The 20136-nt window shown below is 51.3% G+C and overlaps 1 protein-coding gene across 1 annotated transcript; it reads right to left on the bottom strand.

Annotated features, from left to right (window-relative positions):
* Positions 1-16474: 16474 nt before the first annotated feature.
* FOXD2 (forkhead box D2) lies at positions 16475-17968 on the bottom strand. Its single transcript, XM_003801431.1, has one exon. It carries the CDS (start codon positions 17966-17968, stop codon positions 16475-16477), a length of 1494 nt encoding a protein of 497 aa, XP_003801479.1.
* Between the last annotated feature and the right edge of the window lie 2168 nt (positions 17969-20136).

Below are 20136 nucleotides of genomic sequence, written 5' to 3'. Positions count from 1 at the left end.
AGATTTCTTGCCCCTCTGGGGCCCTCCTGGGAACCCTGGGCTATGAGGTGCTGAAGTAGGGGTACTAGGAGGCTCCACGGCATGCAAGTGACAGGGTGAGCCTGACCTGAGAAGGAGGAGCCTTGCACAGCTGCCTTTCTGTGGAGGTCTAGACCTGAGCCAGCGCAGGAGATTCAGCCTAAGCACAGAGATAAGAACATAGAGAAAGAAAGAGGGGCGATAACAAGGGAGGACAGAATGAATGTCTGAGTGGGATGATGAGACCACTGAGGCCCAAAGGAGACCCAGCGCTGTGGAGAGACAAAGGACAGGGGCTGGGCACAGGGGTTCTTATCTACAGTCTTAGCACTTTGGGAAGCTAAGGTGGGACAGTGATGTGAGCCTAGAGTTCAAGGCTGCAGTGAGCTATGATTCCACCACTGCATTCCAGCCTGGGTGACAAAGACTATTGCTTGAGAGAGAGAGAGAGAGAGAGGCCAGGAACTGTCTCTTGCCGGTAGGAGCCACTGACGAAAGGACTCAGGATGGATGGGGCCTCTCCTGCAGCTTTAACAAGCCACAGATGAAGCATTCCACATTGCATATCAAGTCATCACATTGTGCCCCATAAATTTATACATCTTTAATTAAAAAATTACATTAAAATAAAAAAGAAAGGTAGGTCCTTCCCTGTGCCCCTCTCAGCAGCTTTAGCTTCAGGGGAGGAAATGCCCCTGTGGCCTAGGCCAGAAGAGCAGTGGAAAGGGTGGGCATACTTCCCCGGCAGACATGTAGAAAGACCTGACTGGAGGCCTCGGGATGAGCAGGAAGCCATTATTAGGAGAGGAAAAAAAGCAAACCTTCCAGTGATGGCTGGGGGAGCACCCAAAGCCACAGATTCGGAAGATCAGAGTTCAAGTCCTAATGCTGCTATTCCTGGTGCAACCCAGAGGCAGTCACAGAACTGGAAGTCTCCAGTTCTCCAAGTCTCATCTGGAAAACAGGGGTTACAAGTGCACATTTCAAGCCACTACGGGGGCTAAATAAGGCAGAGGGCATTCAAATGCTTTCTAGTGAAATATATGAGCCTCCACATCGATCAAGACTGCCAGTAGGGGAGCAGTCACAAGACAAGGTGGAAATGACAATGAGCAGTTGGCTACCAACATAGATATTTTATTATTTTTAAAACTTACATATGCTTGTGTGTCTTGCCCGATTCCATATATGAGTGATATCATGCAGAATTTATCTTGGTGTCAGGCTTATTTCACTTAATAACCTTCCAGCTCCTCCATGTTGTTGACAGTAACAGGATTTCATTCTTTTTCATGACTGAGTACTATTCCATTTTGTGTGCATGCATGTGTGTATATGTATATTTATATATATCTTTTACATGCTGATTTCACTTCCTTTGGATAAACCCAGTAGTAGGATTGCTGGATTGTATGGTAGTTCTATTTTTAATTTTTTGAGGAATCTCCAAACTGTTTTCTTTCTTTCTTTCTTTTTTGTTGTTGTTGAGACAGCATCCCGCCCAGAGCAGAGTGCAATGGCCTCATAGCTCACTGCAATCTCAGACTCAGGCTGTGGGTATCCTGCTGCCTCAGCCTCCGGAAGCCCCTGGGATTACAAGCACTCACCTTGCACCACACCCAGCAGGATTTTTCATATTTTTATGAGTCAGGGTCTCACTCTTGCTCAGGCAAGCCTCGAACTCCTGAGCTCAAGCAATTCTCCCTCCTCAGTCTCCCACAGTGCTGTGATTACCGGTGTGAGCCACTGCGCCTGGCCAAACTGTTTTCCATAACAGCTGTACTCCACATAGGATTTAAGTTGGATGAGAAAAAAGATTACTGACACACTAACTAAAGGACAAATGGATGGGCAGAGAAATGAAGACGGAGCAAAAGATGTCCAGGGAAAAAGGGCCAGGTATTCAGATGTTAAATTCAACATTTATCTACGGAGTCCCTATTAAGTGTCAGGTACTACTTAGTTTAAGTCCTAGTTATGATCAGTGAGTCCTAGGTTACGAATCAGTCCTGGTGACTTTACCCAGGGATAAAGCTATGGCAAATGTGAATTTATTCCTTTCCCTTCACACATACTCAGGGGAGCCTCTTTCATGTCCCCCATGTGCCCCCATTCTAAAAGAAGCATGATTTCCAAAACAAGTGTGATTCCCAGTAGAATCTGGTAAAGAGAAAAAGAGGCAGATGGAAGGGTGTTGGTCCATGGGACAGGTCTCCATCTGGGATCTCACAGCCTGCTGGGAGCCAAGGCTGTTCCAATTAACCTCTCTGCATAGAGTGGGACATGGGAGAGGGGTGTGGAGAAGTGAGAGAGGGAAGAGGGAAGAGGGAAGAGGGGTTAGTGGCTCCTAGGAGCCACTGAGCACAGATTGGAGCCCAGACATCTCTGTGCTTCTGCACTGGACTTAAAAGACTTAGAAAAAGGAATATGTCTTCCTCTCTCCCCTTTCTAAGTTACAGGCATAATGCCCTTTTTTTTTCCAAAGCTAGTCACAGTTGCTCACCTGGATCATTAAAACCCTGAATGGACAGATGACTTTAAGAAGACTGCCATGTGATGTTGTGTAGTCACCAAACCCCATTTCCCTTTCCTCCTGCACACACAAGACTACATTTCCCAGTCTCCCTTGCAGTTATGTGGAGCCATATAGCCCATGGGTCAGGCCAAGGAATGTGGTCAGAAGATACTTGCCATGGCAGAACAGGTAATTTAAAAAATCTCCCCCAGAATCCTCTATTCTTTTTCTATCCTTTCTTGGCTGAGTTTAGAGACCCAGCAGAGGGCATCAAGGGCTTAGAGCTGAGGTCCGCATCTCCCAAGGGGTCAGTGAATTGAGTTTGTTGGGTGGGAACTCCATAAATATGGCTGGGAAAAAAAAAATTATCTTTATTTCACAAACCTCTAAACTGAAATTCTGTATTTTATTGAATTGTGAAGGGAGGCAAGCAACCAGAGTAATGTTCCCCACACCTGTAATTTTGCCACCCATAGAAATTGCAGGTATTTTTTATATAGCATGTTAAACTGTTACAGAAATATCAAAAGGTTATTTATACTGAATACATTTTGAAATTACACTGTTAATCCCATTGTTATATTTTACTCAATTGTTTTCTCATAAGTATTATATCACAAAACTTTTTAATTACTTTGATATTTGGACTCAATATAATTAGTTTCTTTTGTAGTCCTGTAAATTTGATATTATGCACTTAAAACTCTTTATTTGTAGGTTCATAGGCTTCACTAGCATGGGTTCCATGGCACAAAAAAAGATAAGAACTCTTCCTCAGAAGAGGACCCCTAGAGGGGTCCCTGAATGTCCTTACAGAACAAAGCCCGCCCCCAACCACTGCACCACTGATCCAACATTTGGCCCAGGTCCACATAAGAGTATGTATGTTTAAGGAAAATGTATATTCAAGAGTGGGGAAAAAGAATACTAGTGCTTTCCTAGAAACTGGAGTCTCTTATTTCCCTTCTCTAAACTATTTCTGCCCGGTCTGTATTTCTAAGCAATGTATATTGCCCTCTAAGTCTCTATTTTGGTAACCAGACAAAACTATAAGTCATGAAGGGGTTAAAAACAGCGTGAGTCCTCTCCAACCCTAGTAAAGAATAGCTCCTCCTGGGTCCCAGACTGAGTCAGCCTCTTTGCCTCATACCCTTGAAAGCCACTCCTGCCCACCCCCTTCCTTCTTCTCCCTCCTCCAGTGAGCACTTGGAGCCACTGTCCTGGTTCTGGGAGCACTCATCTCTGTGTAGCTCTAGAGAGCCAAGGCCTGCTGCCTGGACAGCTGCTGCACCACAGTGATGTGTGTGGTGGTGGCAGGGAGCCAGCTCTCTGGCCCCCTCCTCCAACCCAAGCTTCTTTTATCTGGAGTATGGAGATTCACTGAGGTTGAGTAAAGTTCCCCTCTCCCTCCAGGTTATCTTGCAACGAAGGGACTCAGGTGACCCCAAACCCTGCCCTGGATACTGCCACTCCCACCCGTTCTTCTCCATTGCACCAGGCATCAACCAGGCCTTAGAGCTGAGGTCCATAACTCCCAACAAGCCCATATGACAGGCACCAGAGATCACTACTATACTACTAAGGGTTACTCTTTCAAAAAATATTAACTGCACTACAACACTTCTAGAGCCCTTCCACACACGGAATCATGTGCCAGGCCTTTTGTTATGTACTGAAACAAAGATTTTTTTTTTTTTTTAGACAGAGCCTCAAGCTGTCCCCCTAGGTAGAGTGCCATAGCATCACAGCTCACAGCAACCTCCAACTCCTGGGCTCAAGTGAGTCTCCTGCCTCAGCCTCCCAAGTAGCTGGGACCACAGGCGCCTGCCACAACGCCTGGTTATTTTTTTGGTTGCAGCCGTCATTGTTGTTTGGCGGGCCCGGGCTGGATTCGAACCTGCCACCTTAGGTGTATGGGCTGACCCCTTAGCCACTTGAGTCACAGGCGCCAAACATGAAACAAAGATTTAGCTCCTGCCCTGAAGGAGCTCCCAGTCTGGTAAGAGAAAAAGTGGAGCAATAAGCAGAAAATAATACATCCCAGAAAGTTTTTGAAAAGCAATAACTGGCCTTAGGAGCCCAAGAGACAAAAGCTAACCTCTTGCTAAAAGGAGAGAGATAGGGTAGTAAGGCGGGGGCCGGGGGGAGGGGGTGACACCTGAGTAGGGAACTTCTACAAGGTAGAAAGGAGGAGAAGGAACAGTCAGACCCATAAACAATAGAGTCATTGGCTCTTGGTTCATTAAAAAAGTAGACTCATGGGCTCCTAAAATTATTCTTTTAATTAACAACCATTTATGGTGCCAGACAACGTGCTGAGCAAAGAAATTTCAGAGCCGAGTATCCCAAAGCCACCCTGGCTTCCACATCCTGCCTTTGAGAGGCAGATGGCTTCTTCCTGATCCAAGGACCTAGGGAGAAAAAAGGGGATTGAAGATGCTCTGGGTTGTCAGAATGAAAGTGAACCCTTCCTGGTGGTATTCAAGGAGGGCTGTTCAAGTAGGAACTCTGGGACAGACAATACACACCAGGAGATCTTGGCTCCCTGTGGTTGCTGTGGCTGGCAAGTGGTCAGAGCTTTGTTAACTGAAGTCAGAGTCAAACAGGATGGAGTTTGAAGGGATGACCTCTCCCCACAACAGTTTCCAGCCTACTAGAGCTGAGAAGTGAATCCCCTTGTCAATTACATCCTCCAGCTATTCTCTCTCAAAGCTCTTAGGTATTCAGAGCCCATATGACAACTTTAAACCATATATATTCGTATGTTTTTTTCTCTCCTTCACTAGATTCTCACCATCTTGAGGATAGAAACCACATTGTTTTGTTCACCACTATATCCTCAGTATAGTAATAAAGGACAAATGAAATGAATTGAAAATGGTGGTAGATACAGAAGGACATTCGACCAGCCTAGTGATGAGCTCATTTCATTTGAGAGAGAAGGCGTGGTACAAAAATAAAGGCACCCTTGGTGGCACCTGTAGCTCAGTGGGTATGGCATTGGCCACATACACTGTGGCTGGTGGGTTTGAACCCAGCATGGGCCAGCTAAAGCAATAATGACAACTGCAAAAACAACAACAACAACAACAACAAAATAGCTGGGCATTGTGGCAGGCGCCTGTAGTCCCAGCTACTTGGGAGGCTGAGGCAAGAGAATCACTTAAGCCCAAGAGTTCAAGGTTGCTGTGACCTGTGACAACACAGCACTCTACTGAGGGTGACATAGTGAGACTCTGTCTCAAAAAATAAAAGCACTCATGTATATGGTGAGCATGGGGGTGTGGTGAGGCCTGGCACTTTGGGCAAGAACACAGACACAGAAATGCACTCACAGATCCGCCCCTCCCCGGGATGCCCCAGCCTCCATAATATCAGCTTCCTTGAAGACCCCTCCTTCCCCACACTCAGCCACCCTTCTTAAGGCTGTACACTCCATGTCCCAAAGCGTCAGGGTGCATCCAGCCAGGGTAGCCTTCAACCAACTGTCCCAGAACTGCCCCCAAAGGGCAGAGGGAGAAGACTGAAGCAGCTACCAGTTTGGGGGTGAGGTGGGACAGCCTTGCCTCTGTGGGGGAGCTTCGCGGAACCTACAGCAAGGACCATACAGTACAGCCTTAGGACCTAATCTGTGCCGGGTAAGCCTCGAAAAGGAAAACACACAGCCAATCCGTGTAGCACAGGATCTGCCCCTGGTCATCTTAGGGTCATCCCTGTTAGCACAGGGTCAGGCCCACTCAGAGCAGGGTCACCCGCGTTGACAAAGGGTCATCCCTTTTTAGCAGGTCGTCCTGCTTTGGAGTAAGATTTTCCTAGTGTGCAGAGTCAGCTTCTAACGGAGGATCGGGTCGGCACAGGAGGGGCGGAGTCACCTCGGTTAGCAGAGGGTCATCTATGTCAGTGCAGGGTAAAGTCCGGCTACTTTGGGACCAGCGGCGCCCCCAAGTGGCTGGGTCCGCCTGGCACGTAGGACTCGGCCTCCAGGAAGGTTTCAGGAAACTGGGTCCTGAGGTTTCCACCCTAGCTTCTTTCACCCTCGGGCGGCAAGCCGCGCCTTTCAGGAACTACTTCTGCTTCTGACTATCCTTTGCACGCCTATTTGGCACTCTGATAACAAAATGCAATCGGGATGCGAGAGCGCATCTGATCGCATCTGAGACCCAGATTTGGAAATGTAAGCAGAGAGGAGACATTCAACAGGAAAACCAGCCTCAGCTCCAGGAGAAGCGCAACAGACCCCATAGGTTTCCGTCCGCGGACCCCTACTCCGTGGACTTGACTCTGAGAGCCCCGATCCCGCCTGCCAGCTTAAAGTACTTTCAGCTACAATACAAAACCTTAAGTTCTCAAGTTTGGCCACTGCGGGGACATTAAGGGCAGCGCAGAACCACTGCTGCTCCCCTTCAGTCTGGGCATATGCTGCCCCCTCCCTCATCTAGGCAGGGTCCACCCCTCTGGCTCCCTCCCGTTGAGGTGCCCAGCCTCTCCCACCTCCCAACCTCCAGCTCTGGGTAGGGCTTGGAGTGTGCTGGGGGTCGGGGGTGATCAGGGTGAACAGAGCCAGGTGTAAAGTCAGCTAAGGAGAGACTCACATTTTGCGTCAACCTATGCCACTGCCACCACAGACACAGTAGGAAGGGCTGAAAGCTCTACAGGCTTCCCTTCAGCAACACACTTTCACCCTCATCCTCATTCCACGTCCTCCATCAGGAGACAGGTTCGTGCAGAGCCTGGGCGGGGACCTAGGCGGCCGCCCCTCCGCAGCCCTACCAAGGAAAGAGAAAGCCTAAGGTCCCATGTGGAAGCTCCTTAGATCCAGAAAGTAAGTGCACCAAGTTCCTGGGTGGGCAGCCTGCAGTGGAAACCCTGAGGCGGCTAAGCCCCGCCCCCGCCCACCCTCAGGCTCTGGAGTCCAGAGCAGCTGTCCCATCCTGCACCCTGGCTGAAGCCGGGGAGCTCAGAAAGGAGCTGGGAGACAGTCACTGAGCCCAGGTTCAGGAAGTGAGTCCGCTGTTATTCCAGATACACTTCTAAGACAGAAAAATCAAGGCCCACTGAAGAGGGGTGGAGGAGTACCAGCCCAAGGCCACACAGGAATCAGGAATTTTCTCACCTCCTCCCTTTCTCTACTACCAGTATTGGATAATCTTCCTCAAGGTGGGTCCTAAGATGAAGATCCAGGAGGAGAGGAAAGAGGCACCAGCCCTGGCAACTTCCAGGGGTAAATGTAACTCAGAATTTCTAATGCTGTGCGCACAGGCACACACAGACAGACACATGCACTCCTGCCAAAGCCCTGAAGCTTGGTCAGCACATCTGACCCAGGAAGGAATGGCTTCAACCAAAGCTGCCTGGGGCTTGGATGGCCTGGATTTTCCTTGCTTACTCTCTACTTTGTGAAAGGCCCAGGGTCAGGTAGGATGCAGGAAGCAAGGCCTGGAGCACTCAGGTGGGCCATCTGGCAGATAGATTCTCCAAAAGAGTCTTGGAAGCTGATAAAGAAGGAAGCCAAAGGGAAAACCCAAAGGGAAAGAGGTGATTCACTGGCATACACTGACTGTTCCCCCCATCCCTTCTTCCTCTCCAACTAGGTCGCTGGTGCTGGAATTATTTCCCATGTTGTCCCCCCTGTCCAGGAACCCTAGGTAGAGTGGAGCACTGGGAAATCTTGCTAAGATACACTGCACCTCCTTCCTGCCATCAGCATCTCCTTCATTAAAGGTAGTCGATTTCATACCCAAATTTATCTGGATAATGGTCTGCTATTCTGCACCTTGATCTCTACTTTACTCCAATCCTGTCTCTGGGAAGGAAAGTGGATTCAGAAACAGTGACAGCCCAGACGACATTCAGGATTTCCTGAGGAGATGCTGAGTTTTGAGTTTCCTCAAAATCCCCAGACCTTAAGGGATACAAAATTACATCTAGATAGGAGTAAGGTCTAGTGTGCTATAGCACTGGAAGGTAGGAGGCTGGTAAACATGGTTAACAATAATTTATTGTATTTTATCAAAAAGCTAGAGAAGATTAGGATTTTGAATATTCACAATGCAAATTAAGATGTGTTTCAGGGGATATGTTAATTGCCCTGATTTGATCTTTATATAATGTATATGTATATCAAAATATTACTTTATATCCCTTAAGTATGTACAATTGTTACATGTAACTAAAAATAAAAGGAAGACTTCTAGACTAGTGTCTTAACTGTCTGTGGAAGAAAGGCTACGGAGTCCAACCTACATCCGAGATCTCGCTGAGCAACTTTGGGCAAACCTCACTCTTCACCCCTCTCTAGACCTATTTCCTAAATGATATCAGCCTTGGATACCCTGCAAACTCTGGTGTTGCAAACTCTGCAATCTGTACCTGCCTCTTCGATGTTGGAGGACAGTTTTTAAGAAATGGAAAGGAAGGCTCCAAAGCCACACAGGACCAAGCCAAGTCCCTTTGTACAGGCTGGAAGAGGGCAAGGTTAGCAGCGCCAGGCCAGAGAGCCCCTCTGAGACCAGATAATGGAAACTTCAGCTCTTCTTCTCTATTGCTAGTCAAGTCACTGCACCCCTCAACATCTTTGCTTCACTCCGTGTTCCCTGGCTTGTCTGAGGCTGGGAAGGAACTTGGAAAAAGATAGACAGTTTCCAGTCTTTACTAAGAAACAAAAGAAGAGACTGAGAACTCAGGCCTCCTTTAGGAACCCATTCCTAACCCTTCCACCCTATTATCTCCACCCTCATCTCTCTAGCCTCTGCCCAAACCACCCAAGAAGACTTACCACATTCTCAGACTCACTGTGATGCAGTAACAAATACAGCATGTAGCACATCTAGTCGTTCACAAATAAATATTCACCCCTGAGCACAGTCATCTGACATATTCACCCCCTCTCACACACAGCCATAGACCTCTGTCATACCTGGAGCCATCAGTTGAAATTTGTAGCCTTAACCCTGAAAACACAAAACTTTTCTTTTTACCTCAAATACAGTGACAACAGATTGCTTTGCCTTTCCTTGGGTTCTGTACTACAAGTTAGACTGCTCGTAATGACTCTAAGCAGATGTCTGCTGCACACGATATCTGCTAACATCTGCCCAGTACACAGCAGGTGCTCAATAAATATTTAAAGAAGGAAGAAAGTAAGGAAAGAAGGAAGGAAGGAACCAGACAGGAAAGAGATCTCTGAGCGTGGGGGTATATTAACTTGCCTGTGTTTAATACTCACCAGGTAACTCATTAGAAAGGAAAACTTCCTGGTCACCAAGTGAGCACTAAACGATGATCTCACATTTTTTACACAGTCCACAAAGGGACAGGGGACTGAGATGTGTGCAGAGTAGACAGATCAGGAGCCAGAGAGGTGGTCTAATGCAGCACAACCTTGAAGCCACTTCCAGGATGTCTGCCCTGCCACAACGAAGACCCATGAGTTTGCAAACAGAAACTCAGGATTCTCACCTCCTAGGTCCTCCCACTGGCCTGAGACTACACAAAGCACAGCTGGCTGGGGCAGCTAGAATCTAGCGAACTGGGGGCAAAGCTGGCTACCATCACGCCAACCCTCTGATCCGAATCTCCGTATCGGTAGTACAGGTGCTGGGCCCCTTTTCCCGAGGAAGATACAGCAATCCGGTCCTCAGGACCCTCTAGGTTAAGGTTAAGCGATGGTCTCATTAGCTACCCTCTTTGACAGGGGTAACTCGTAGGGAAGTGAGGACCTATCTCAAGATTGAGATATACACATGTAACTCAAAAGTTGAGACACGAAGCCAAAAGGCCCAGAACAGGAGACAGCGAAGGAAGCCGTAGGCTACAGTGGGGGTAGTAGGAAGGTGAACTCACACTCAGCGGGGACCTAGCACATTTGCATCTGAATGGGATGGGGCATCTAAGCCTAGGAGTCCCAGAGGCACAGACACCTGCTGGGGGAGGAGGTGCAAAGCTAGGGACCTCTGTAAGCTGTAGCAAATTAACTTGAACCAGAAAGTCCACTTCCGTACCCTCAGCGGTACCCCCCTCCCCCCCCCCGCACTCTCCGCTCCCACACACATAGTTTGACAGTATCTACATAATAACTTGAAATGTATCTTTCAAGTCCACAGTGGTTTTTAGAAACCGAAGTGACAGACTTTAATATTTTGTTCTCCCAATAATTCGTCCTTTGCAGTCTTAAGACCCGAGCCACCGCAATTCCAAAGATACTTGCACGTACAGAAATGTCCCAGAGGTGAGAACAGCCTGAGGCAATTTTCTAATATCTGGGGAACCAAGCAGAGACCTCCAAGGCCTCGGCTTCGCGTGGAACCCCAATAGCAGCGGCTGAGCTCATCCTTCCGAGCTGAGCGCTCACGTGTCTGATGCGCACACTTAGGGAGCCGCGAATCTCCGAACAACTGTGCTGGACATGGAGGAGCGGTAAAACTGAGACTCTGTTACCCGCTCCAGGACGTCAAAATTTCGTCGAGGAGGCCAGCGTGCTGAGAGGAAGGCACCGGTGGAGACCCCTACGCCAGGGAGACTGGCAAAGTCCCAGCCAGCCAGCGACTTCCGCTCAGAGTCCGCGTGGAGCGAAGAGGCAGCGCTCCGCAGGGACCTAGGACTCAAGGCCCAGAGCAGAGCGGGGGTCGGAAACAACCCAGAGGGTGTCAGTGCGGAGTCCAGCAGCTGGGCTCTTGGCAGGAAACTGCTTTCCTTTCCAAAGCGAAGCCTCCAGGCCTCCGAGCGGCCACAGCCTCTGGAGCCGCGCTCGCTGCGCCGCAGAAGGAGGCGGTGCCCGCTCCGCCCAGCGCCGCGCTGCGCTGCGCCGCGCCCACCAGCCGGCGGAAAAATTCGTTCCCCAAACCGGAGCTGGGAACCTCCGTCCTCCCTACCGATTTCTGTTGGTACGTGTGTATGCCGACCTCAAGGAACAGAATAATTCCGCTCCAAAAATCCAATCAACCCTTGTTTTGCTCTCAAATGCTCTGATAGACAAAAAGCTTGGGAAACTAAATTATCCCGTCCGAACGCAGCCCACCTTTAGTTTTTTTTTTTTTTTCAACATTTCTCCAGAAACTTCAGAGCACCAACCCCAGGGACAAATTTCGGCTGGGTCCCATTATCCTCGTTGGTCCTCCTGGACGGCTCCCCAGGCCGCAACAGTTTGAACCACGTATCCGAATAATTTAGGCGCAAACCCAAACTCTCCTCGCTTCTCTGGCGGGATGCACGCGGTTCTAAGTAAACTCCGAATTCGGTGCGTAAAGACCCTAGAGAACCGCCTCCTCTCACACACACCCCCAGCACAAAACCCTGCGAGGCACGCTCCACACTCAAAATGTTTTCTCCCTTTCTCCTGCAGGGTCCCTCGTTTAAACAGCGTCGGCGCCTTTATTCGCTTGACCCTGTGCGCTGGAAAACCCGCCTGGTCGGTCATTGTCTGGTCCGCGATTGCCCCCACCCCCGCCCCAATCAGTGTCACAAAACGCCCCTTTCAACAGATTCCAAACCCTCTTCACCCGGGCTCACCGAGCCTTCAACTTCATTAAGCGCGCGCTACTGCGGCTCTGGAGGAGGCGAAGTTTAAATAAACCAGAGCGGAGAGGGAGGAGTGGTGGGCCTGGGGGTATGGGAGTTTCTAGTGGAAAGGAGGAGAAAGAAGTGTTTTTGAAAAGGGGAAAAAAGTCATCAGGGAACAGGCGCTTTGTAACCACGAAGACGCGCCCGCTGTGGCGAGAACAAATTGGATATGGAGGGGAAGTGTCCGCCCCCACCTCAACTCCGGCTTCTGGGTGGTCTGGGGAGCCCCAAGAGAAAGAAAGAAAGAAAGATTCGGAGGAATAAGCGATGAAAAGAATTAACCGCTTTAATTGGGCTGCCAGAGAGAAGTGAGGAGAGGCTCGCCGATGTGCTTCGATCACCCAAACCAAATACCTTTCAATAAAATAAAATGTCTGCTCTTAGCCGCAACTGAAAAATGTATGTCAAAGTTTGATAATCAAGGCTGTTCTTCACAGCCATAGAAAGTAAATCTGCAAGATGGGGGAAATTCTGCCCGGAAAGACCCCCTCCCCTTCCTTGTGGCCTCTGGCCTCCCGGCGCCGGATGAAAAGGAATGAAATTGAACGAAATTGAACGAAATGAAGTGAAATTGACCAGTGAAATTCGCCAATTTTCTTCCCCTTTAAACTGCCCGCTCTCAGCAGCACTCTCTGAACCCCAGGCCGATTTCTTACCATTTTTTTCTCACCTCTGAGAGATGAAGGTGTGCCCTGAATATTTTCTTATTATTGTCACCAATTGTGGGGATCTGCCGTGAGCAGCACCTCAGCTGCCTTCACCCAAGCAACCAGGGAAACTGCAGAAGCCATACAGGTGGGAGGGCCTATTTTTCCTCCCAGGCCCTTAAATAAGTCTTCTTAAATTGAACATCCACCCTACACACCCACAGGTTGGGAGGGAGCCACTGATTGAGTCCCTCCAGGTTAGAGATAGAAAAAAAAAAAAATAGCTGGGAGGAGGACTCTACCATACAATCCTCCAAGTCCCTAATCCTTGTCTTTACAGTCCAGCTTCCAGATCGGCCCTTCCCAGCTCCTAAAAGGTTCCCCATTAAGCCAATCTAATGGAGTCCTTAATTCCAAATACTCTCCCTTCACCCCTGCCTTCAGCATATGGAGCCTCCAGGGCTCCCTTGACAACTCCCTTTCTGGGTATTTTTCAAGGCCAATTGGGCATCAGTGGCTTCTCTCTGGCCTAAGTCCTTGGCCATAATTATATCTGACCCAGGTCTGGCCTCTTTGAGCCACTAGGAAACTATGGTCTGAGGCCTTAAAAGTTACCTGAGAGCCCCCTGTAATGACACATCTTACTCTTCTTCCCCAATCCTCTTATTTCCATTTTTTCCTGATATGGACCCTCCCACACCTACATAGACACCAAGCACTATTTTCGGATAAACTCACACACACACTCACAAAGACACATTAAGGAAGCTAGAGAGGTCTGCTGCTTCTGTTATAGAGAGCAACTGGGGAAGCATCTCATCTATCTACATATTAGATATGAATTCTAGCTGACTCAATTTTCTTTCTTTTAAAGAAGAACAACCACTACATAAATCTTTTACTTAAAGCTCCAACCTAAAATATCTGGGAGTGATATATTCATGGTAAATGAGATCATTAAGCTGCAAAGCGCTTCACTGAAAGCACACATGCACGCATGTGCACCCACAGACACACACATACAGAGATCACATTCACCCCTCCTCAAATGAAAAGAAATGAAATCAAACTCAGAGCAATAGAAATCAACAAAGCAGCCAGCCAGAGACCATTATCCTAAGATCAGCGGACATTTCTCCCTTTTTACCACTGAACCTAACCTTACTTCTCCTGAATCATTTCATAAAATGGTGGGAAATGTGTTCCACTGCATTCACCCTCCCTCCCTCCCTCCACTCCCACAGTCTCTCAGTAAGGAGGAGGAGAGCGGTCCCTCACTTCTGGGAGAGGGACTGTATTTACTAATATGCATTTCTGAGCCTTCTCTCCCCTCCACTAGTAAAGAGGTTGAGAGACCTGGGAGTCCCAGCAACCTCTCCAGTCTCTGGTGTATTCTTCCCACCCTCATCCTGATACTGATCTTCTTTCTGTAGGGGCCTCTGTCCTCTACTCTGCCTGCTTTCCCATTTCTAGCTAATGGGGCCTAACCCTCTCAAGTTCTGCTCACTCCTCTCAAGTTCTCTGCATCTGGGCCTCTGACCCTGCCTTCTTCTTTCTGTCTTCCTGTCACTTCATCTCTCAACCCTTGCCCTCAACCAATGTTTGTTTTCTGTGAAGCCTGCATTGGTATCAGCAGACATTTCTCCCTTTCTTACCTATAATCTTACTGGAATTTACAGAGAAAAGAGCTAAGCAACCATCTTTCCTTCACCCAAAGCATCACTACTCACCCAACTCACTTGCACTCCTGGCCACTGGGATTCCCAGACATCAGCACAGAGCTGGGAGGTTCGATTGGATTATGGAAGGCTGGAACAGACCAACTGATTTGCACTGGGGCTTCTGACTCAGGAGCCTGAATCAAGGGATGGGAAGTTTTACCTAACAGAGTGAAACCGCACTGACTCTCCCCTTCAGCTCATAGTGCACTGCTACCCTCTTGGTGGCAGGAAAGAAAGAGTTTACAGCCCCCAGTTCAAGCCTTTCGCTCTGTTACATGTTGGAACAGGAGAGGGGGTCCGAAGGCCCTACAGTGGCCAAGAGAAACCCCTCTCCTCCTAGAGACAGTAATGGTGACTGAGAATCACAAACACACACACCCATGTTCACAGACATACACAGAAATAAAACAAAGATATCCTGAAATATAATTCATAAAAAAGATAAAAAGAACGGATACGCATGCTGACCCAAACACAAAAACAAATTACAAGCCCCATAAAAGTCTTATACACAGAGGCATACAGAATATGCATCGGAGACATATCCAGCTGGAATTGAATTGTACTTAGTGGGGATAGTATTCATGAGTACTTAGCACCCAGATCTACCACACTAAAGTCTTAACCAGAAAGAGATGAGAACCCTCAGGTGCATTTGAAATACAACCCCTCTGCCAAATTCCAGGCAAAAACTTCTTAGGAGCAGATCGAAAATGAAAGTGCTGAGGGGCAGGGGGGGGCACAGTCATCCCAGAGACCTGGCCTTATCAGAAGCTGAAAGCCAAAACAGAAGTGCACCTGGTATCCTAGAAGTCCAAGCCCTCCTTTGCCGGCCTGGGTTGCCCAGGGGCATTTCCTTACCACTCCCTGCTGGGGAGCAAAGGGTCTTCTGAGAGAGCCCCAAAAGGGACAAGGGAGTACAGGCAAACAGAACTGGTGACTGCTGAAGTTCACACACATTTATTCAATTGACACCAATCCGGATGGGGGTGAGACAGGCTTTTTCCCTTTCTTCCGCACAAACCATCAGATGATTTCACAGCCTCCCCACAGTGGAGAAATCTAAAGCAATGCACACCCAGTGGACAGAGAATGAAGAGACAGCCCGCTGTACAGATATTTACACATAATTACAGGACCCCTGCCACAGGGTATGCCCTCGCCCACCCCACCCCATCTCTCCAGTCCCCGGCCCAGACCCTTCTCTCCCTCCCAACCTCATTGCCTTTAAGCCTCAATAAATATGGTAGAGCCAGGGACAGAGCAGAATGCTGAGAGGTCTGCTGGACCCGATGGCTGGACCCAGCCGGCCACGGAATAGGGGTAAGTTCCTTTTAAAGCACCCGAACACAAAAGAGAAAGGATTTTCCTCAGTGGAGTGGGATCCAGGGTTTCTGCAGGGATTATGAAGATCCCCATTTCACCTCTCCGTTCAGCTCCGCCTGTGTAGACACCGGTTTAGATTTCAAAGGAAACGAACTTCCTTGAAGAACAGCAAAAAAAAAAAAAAAAAAAAAAGTTGAATTTTTCTTTTAAGCACAACGCGGATAACAGATGTCTTTAAATTATAATTGGACAAGGTGAGTCTCAAAATTGGAGAAGTAGTGAGGAGGAGAGGCAGAAAGGTACACCTCTCAGCGCAGTTGGTGTTTCTGTCGAAATCAGCAGGGCCTGGGGCAGGCATCGCTCCGGGAATGCATTCTTCCGGGCTGCCAGAGAGGTGCAGAGGCAAGGGGGAAAACGAAGGCTTCCCCTCTCTATCACTGCTCAGACTGGATTGGGATCTTGGCTTGCGACCTCTTCATGCAAAGACCTGGGCCTCGCCCTGAGCAATAGAGCCCGCTTCGTCCCAACTATCAGCGAGATTCCTAGCGTGAAGCTTGAAGTGTCAAGTCACACACGCCGGTCCAAGGTCTTCAGACTCTTCATAAATAGACTCCCTGAGTTCCGCTGGGACCGCGGGAGCTCCTGGGAGAAGCTGAGCCCGGACCTAAAAGGCCCTGAGACCGCTGTGGTCAGAAGTGGCAGCCACTGAGGCCGGCGACTTTGCTGGCAAACGGGGACCCTGAGGACAGAAGTGCGTCCCCAGGATGCGACAGGCGAATGTGGCCGGCTACAGGAGCTAGGGCCGGGGCAGTCAGCATGGCCAAGACCTGGGCTTGACCCCCAGGACCGGCGGCTGCCGCGAATGGCGGTCCTGGGGAGCCCTCACCACTGCCCGGAGGTGCTGTCCCGCTGCCACCGCCACCACCACCGTGGCCCATTATGTGGTCTATAGAGAAGGAAGGCCTATGTCCTGCCCCGGAGCCCCCGCTGCCTGCAGCACAGCCCGCGTCCGTCTTGAGTCCCTGGCGCAGAAGTGCGGTGGATAGACTGGCCGCAGTGCCCGCCGCAGGAGGGCTCAGGGACGCAGGGTAGAAGGTTTTGGAGCAGCCCAGCTCTGCACCCAGGAAGGCGGGCAGGCCTGCGGGGCCTGGGCCTGACCCTGGGGCAGGCGCAGGGGCTGGGGCCGATGCTGCGCCCGCGAACACCGAGGCCGTCGGAGGTCCGGGTGGAGGAGCAGCAGCGCGGCCTGGGGGAACCGACAGCTGGCAAGGAGCAGCGGCGGCTGCAGCGGCAAAAGCGAAGGCGTGCGGGTGTGGATGCGGATGCGGGGCCGGCCCCGGCGGGGGTGCGCCGTAGGCCGGGAGAGCCAGCCCGTAGCCATAGCCATAGGCGCCATAAGCAGTGAAACCCGGCAGGAAGGCGCCAGGGTCCCCCGCTGCCGCGGCCCCGCCACGCAACAACAGCTCCGGGTGCGGATGCGGGTGTGGATGCGGCGGTGGTAGCGGCTGCCGTTTGAACCTCTTGCGGCGCCGCAGGAAGCTGCCGTTGTCGAACATGTCGGCCGACTCCGGGTCGAGCGTCCAGTAGTTGCCCTTGCCCGGGTTGCCCGGCTCTCGGGGGATCTTGACAAAGCAGTCGTTGAGCGAGAGGTTGTGGCGGATGCTGTTCTGCCAGGCCGGGAACTTCTCCCGGTAGTACGGGAAGCGGTCGCTGATGAACTGGTAGATGTCGTTTAGCGTGATGTTCTTCTTGGGGGTGTTCTGGATGGCCATGGTGATGAGCGCGATGTATGAGTAGGGCGGCTTCACTAGCGGGCTCCGCGTCGCCGCGCCCCCCGACGGCGGTCCCGGCCCTGGCCCCGCCGCGCCTCGGGCTGCGGCCGCGCCTGGCCCTGGGCTTCCCGCTGCGGCCGCCGCCCCCCGGGGCGCTAGAGCGCGAGGCTCGCCCTCCGAGCAGCCACCCGACTCCTCCTCGTCCTCTGCTATGTCTGCCTCGGCTTCCTCCGGGGGAGTCTCGTGGCCGTGGGGGAGCACGTCCCGGGGGGCTCGGGGCCCGGAGCGGGCTGGGAGCTCCCCCCCACCGCTGCCGCCGCCCACCACGTCTATGTCTGCGTCGGCCTCGGACAACGCGGCCGGGGAGCTCTCGGAGGACATGATCTCGCAGCAGCAGCTGCCCAGGGTCATGGTGCCGCCGCCGCTCTCCGGCTCCGCTCCGGCCGCGGCTCCGGCTCGGCCGCGCTGCCTCTGGGGCTAGCGTGTTTTGCGCGCGGGCGGGGAGGGGGCGGGGGACTGAGGCTTGTAGGGAGGGGTGTCCCCCAGCTCCGCAGCGCCCCCTGGTGACCCAGCTTGGCCGCTTTCTCCTGCCAGTGCGCACCCAACTGAAGGCTCCCTCCTGTCCCGGGAGCGCGAGCTGGGAACCGCACCCGGGGCGCCGACGGAAGGAGCTGAGGCTACCCCTTACCCTGGCGGATCTCAGCCCCCTGTCCCCTTCGCTGGGAGTGGTGGGGTTGGGGGATTGGTCCCTCCCGCCTAGCGCTGTCTAAGGCGGAAGAACCGCGGGCCCGGGGCGGAGCTCCCTGGGCGGGGTGAGTTAGGGTAGGGTAGGGGCGGGGCGGGAGGTGGCGGGCGAAGAGCCTCAGAGTAGGGGCCCAGCGGGAACAAACCGCCTCCGCCGCGGGAGCTGGGTTAGGTGGTTGGAGGCGGGTCCTCCGTTTCCCCGCTACTACCCCAAACCCTTTGCTCCCTGGAGCCTCCTCCTAAAGTGCGCTCAGCTCCTGGAGGTGGCGTTAGCCTGCTGGAGCCCGGATAAGTGGCGACGGCCCCCACTCTTCTTCTGAAGGCGGCTCTCAGGCCACCAAGGCCGAAACGTAGTTGGAGCACGAGCGGGAGCCTGAGACTCTGGGACTTACGCCGCCAGAACGGGGCCAGTCGCGGCCCGCAGAATCCCAGCAGTTTCCGGCCTAAGAGAGAGAAGCACTTGAGTGATCCCAAGAAGCAAACTTGGAGCTTTCTGCCTCGGGCCTCGGAGAGGTGAGATACTGACTGTGCTCTTTTGCCCTGCAAGGACAGGGGCCCGCCACCCATCTCCTCTCGGGGAGACCCAGGGAGTTCGCCCCTGCTCGAGGTCTCCTCCCCGAAGCTTCTGTGCGGCGCTGCAGTCGCATTCCCGAGGCGCGGCCGGGTCCATCGATCCGTACTCCTGGGTATACTGTCTTGGTATCCTTTTGTCTCACTATCTTTGATTCTGTATCTCTCATCCTCCGTGAATTTCTGCCTCCGTTTCCTTTGGAAACGGCATTTGGGTGTCTAGTCATGAGCCTGGGAATCCTTCGTTTAATTTCTCTTCTCCCCCACCCCTAGTTTCACTCAGGACTGCCCTCCCCCCTTTCTGACTGCCAGACTTGCAGGCAGGCAGCAGGATACCGTCTCCGCGCTCCCTCCCCACTTTCTCCCGGAACACTGACCTCAGCCCCGGGCCAGAATTGCCTTTATCTCTCAGGATCTTGTGTAAGTTTGGTCCTGTGCATTCTTTCTTGCCAACCAGGCTCCTGCCCAGCCTATCAGGCCCCTTTCTCTTCTGGCCTCGTTCCAGGACCCAGAAATGAGCGCCTTCAACATAGATTGGGCCCATTTTCAATTTCTGGGGTGTGGAGAGGAGATGGGCCCCGGACCCGGACAAGAGCGGATGGTTGGCTGTACCCCGACAGCGCCGCTCAGTGGCCAACGCTCCGGCATGCGAGCTGAGTCCCAGCTGTGCTCCGCTACTAGACTCTTAATTAGGTAACTTCCCTTTCTGAACCTCAGTTTCCTGGTCTGCGTTGTAGTTAAGAGTTAGAGATCCTGGAGTCAGGCTGCTGGGGTTCCAGTCCTGTCCTCACTACTTACCAGCTATGTCACCTTGGACAAATTTCTTAAACTTTTTGTGCCTCTGTGAAATTAAAAAACCCATACTGTATAACTAATGTGTAAGAGTGGCCATGTTCTAGGTTATTTATAAAGATGATACTGAAAGCACTTTGCAGATTCTTGGGGCTCTGTTCTCTGAGAGAGAAAAAGATTAAAGGTCATGAAGTCTTCCACCTGGATCTCAAGCCCTAGTCCAGCCTGGGAATGGGTTACTGACTGGATTACTGACACCATCTTCAATCTGTGTGGTCCCTGTAGATAAGTGCTGGGAGCACAGTGGAAGGTAATTCCCAGAGGGTTGTATTTTAACAAGGTGTGTCAGGGTGGATGAATTCTCTCTTTTACCTAACAGCAGCCTCTAATCTATGGATTATTGTAGAATAGTCTAGTGTTAATGCAACTCTCCCATTACACAGAGGGGGTTATAAAGACCCAAAGAAGGGAGA

This window comes from Otolemur garnettii, unplaced genomic scaffold (assembly GCF_000181295.1).
Source record: "Otolemur garnettii isolate 467f Iridium unplaced genomic scaffold, OtoGar3 scaffold00210, whole genome shotgun sequence".
NCBI classification, from domain to species: domain Eukaryota; kingdom Metazoa; phylum Chordata; class Mammalia; order Primates; family Galagidae; genus Otolemur; species Otolemur garnettii.
Note: the sequence above shows the minus strand (reverse complement) of the source record. Positions and strands in the feature narration are given on the sequence as shown.

Coding starts and splice junctions, on each gene's coding strand:
- FOXD2 (XM_003801431.1), bottom strand. CDS start 17,968: ATGACCCTGGGCAGCTGCTGCTGCGAGATCATGTCCTCCGAGAGCTCC.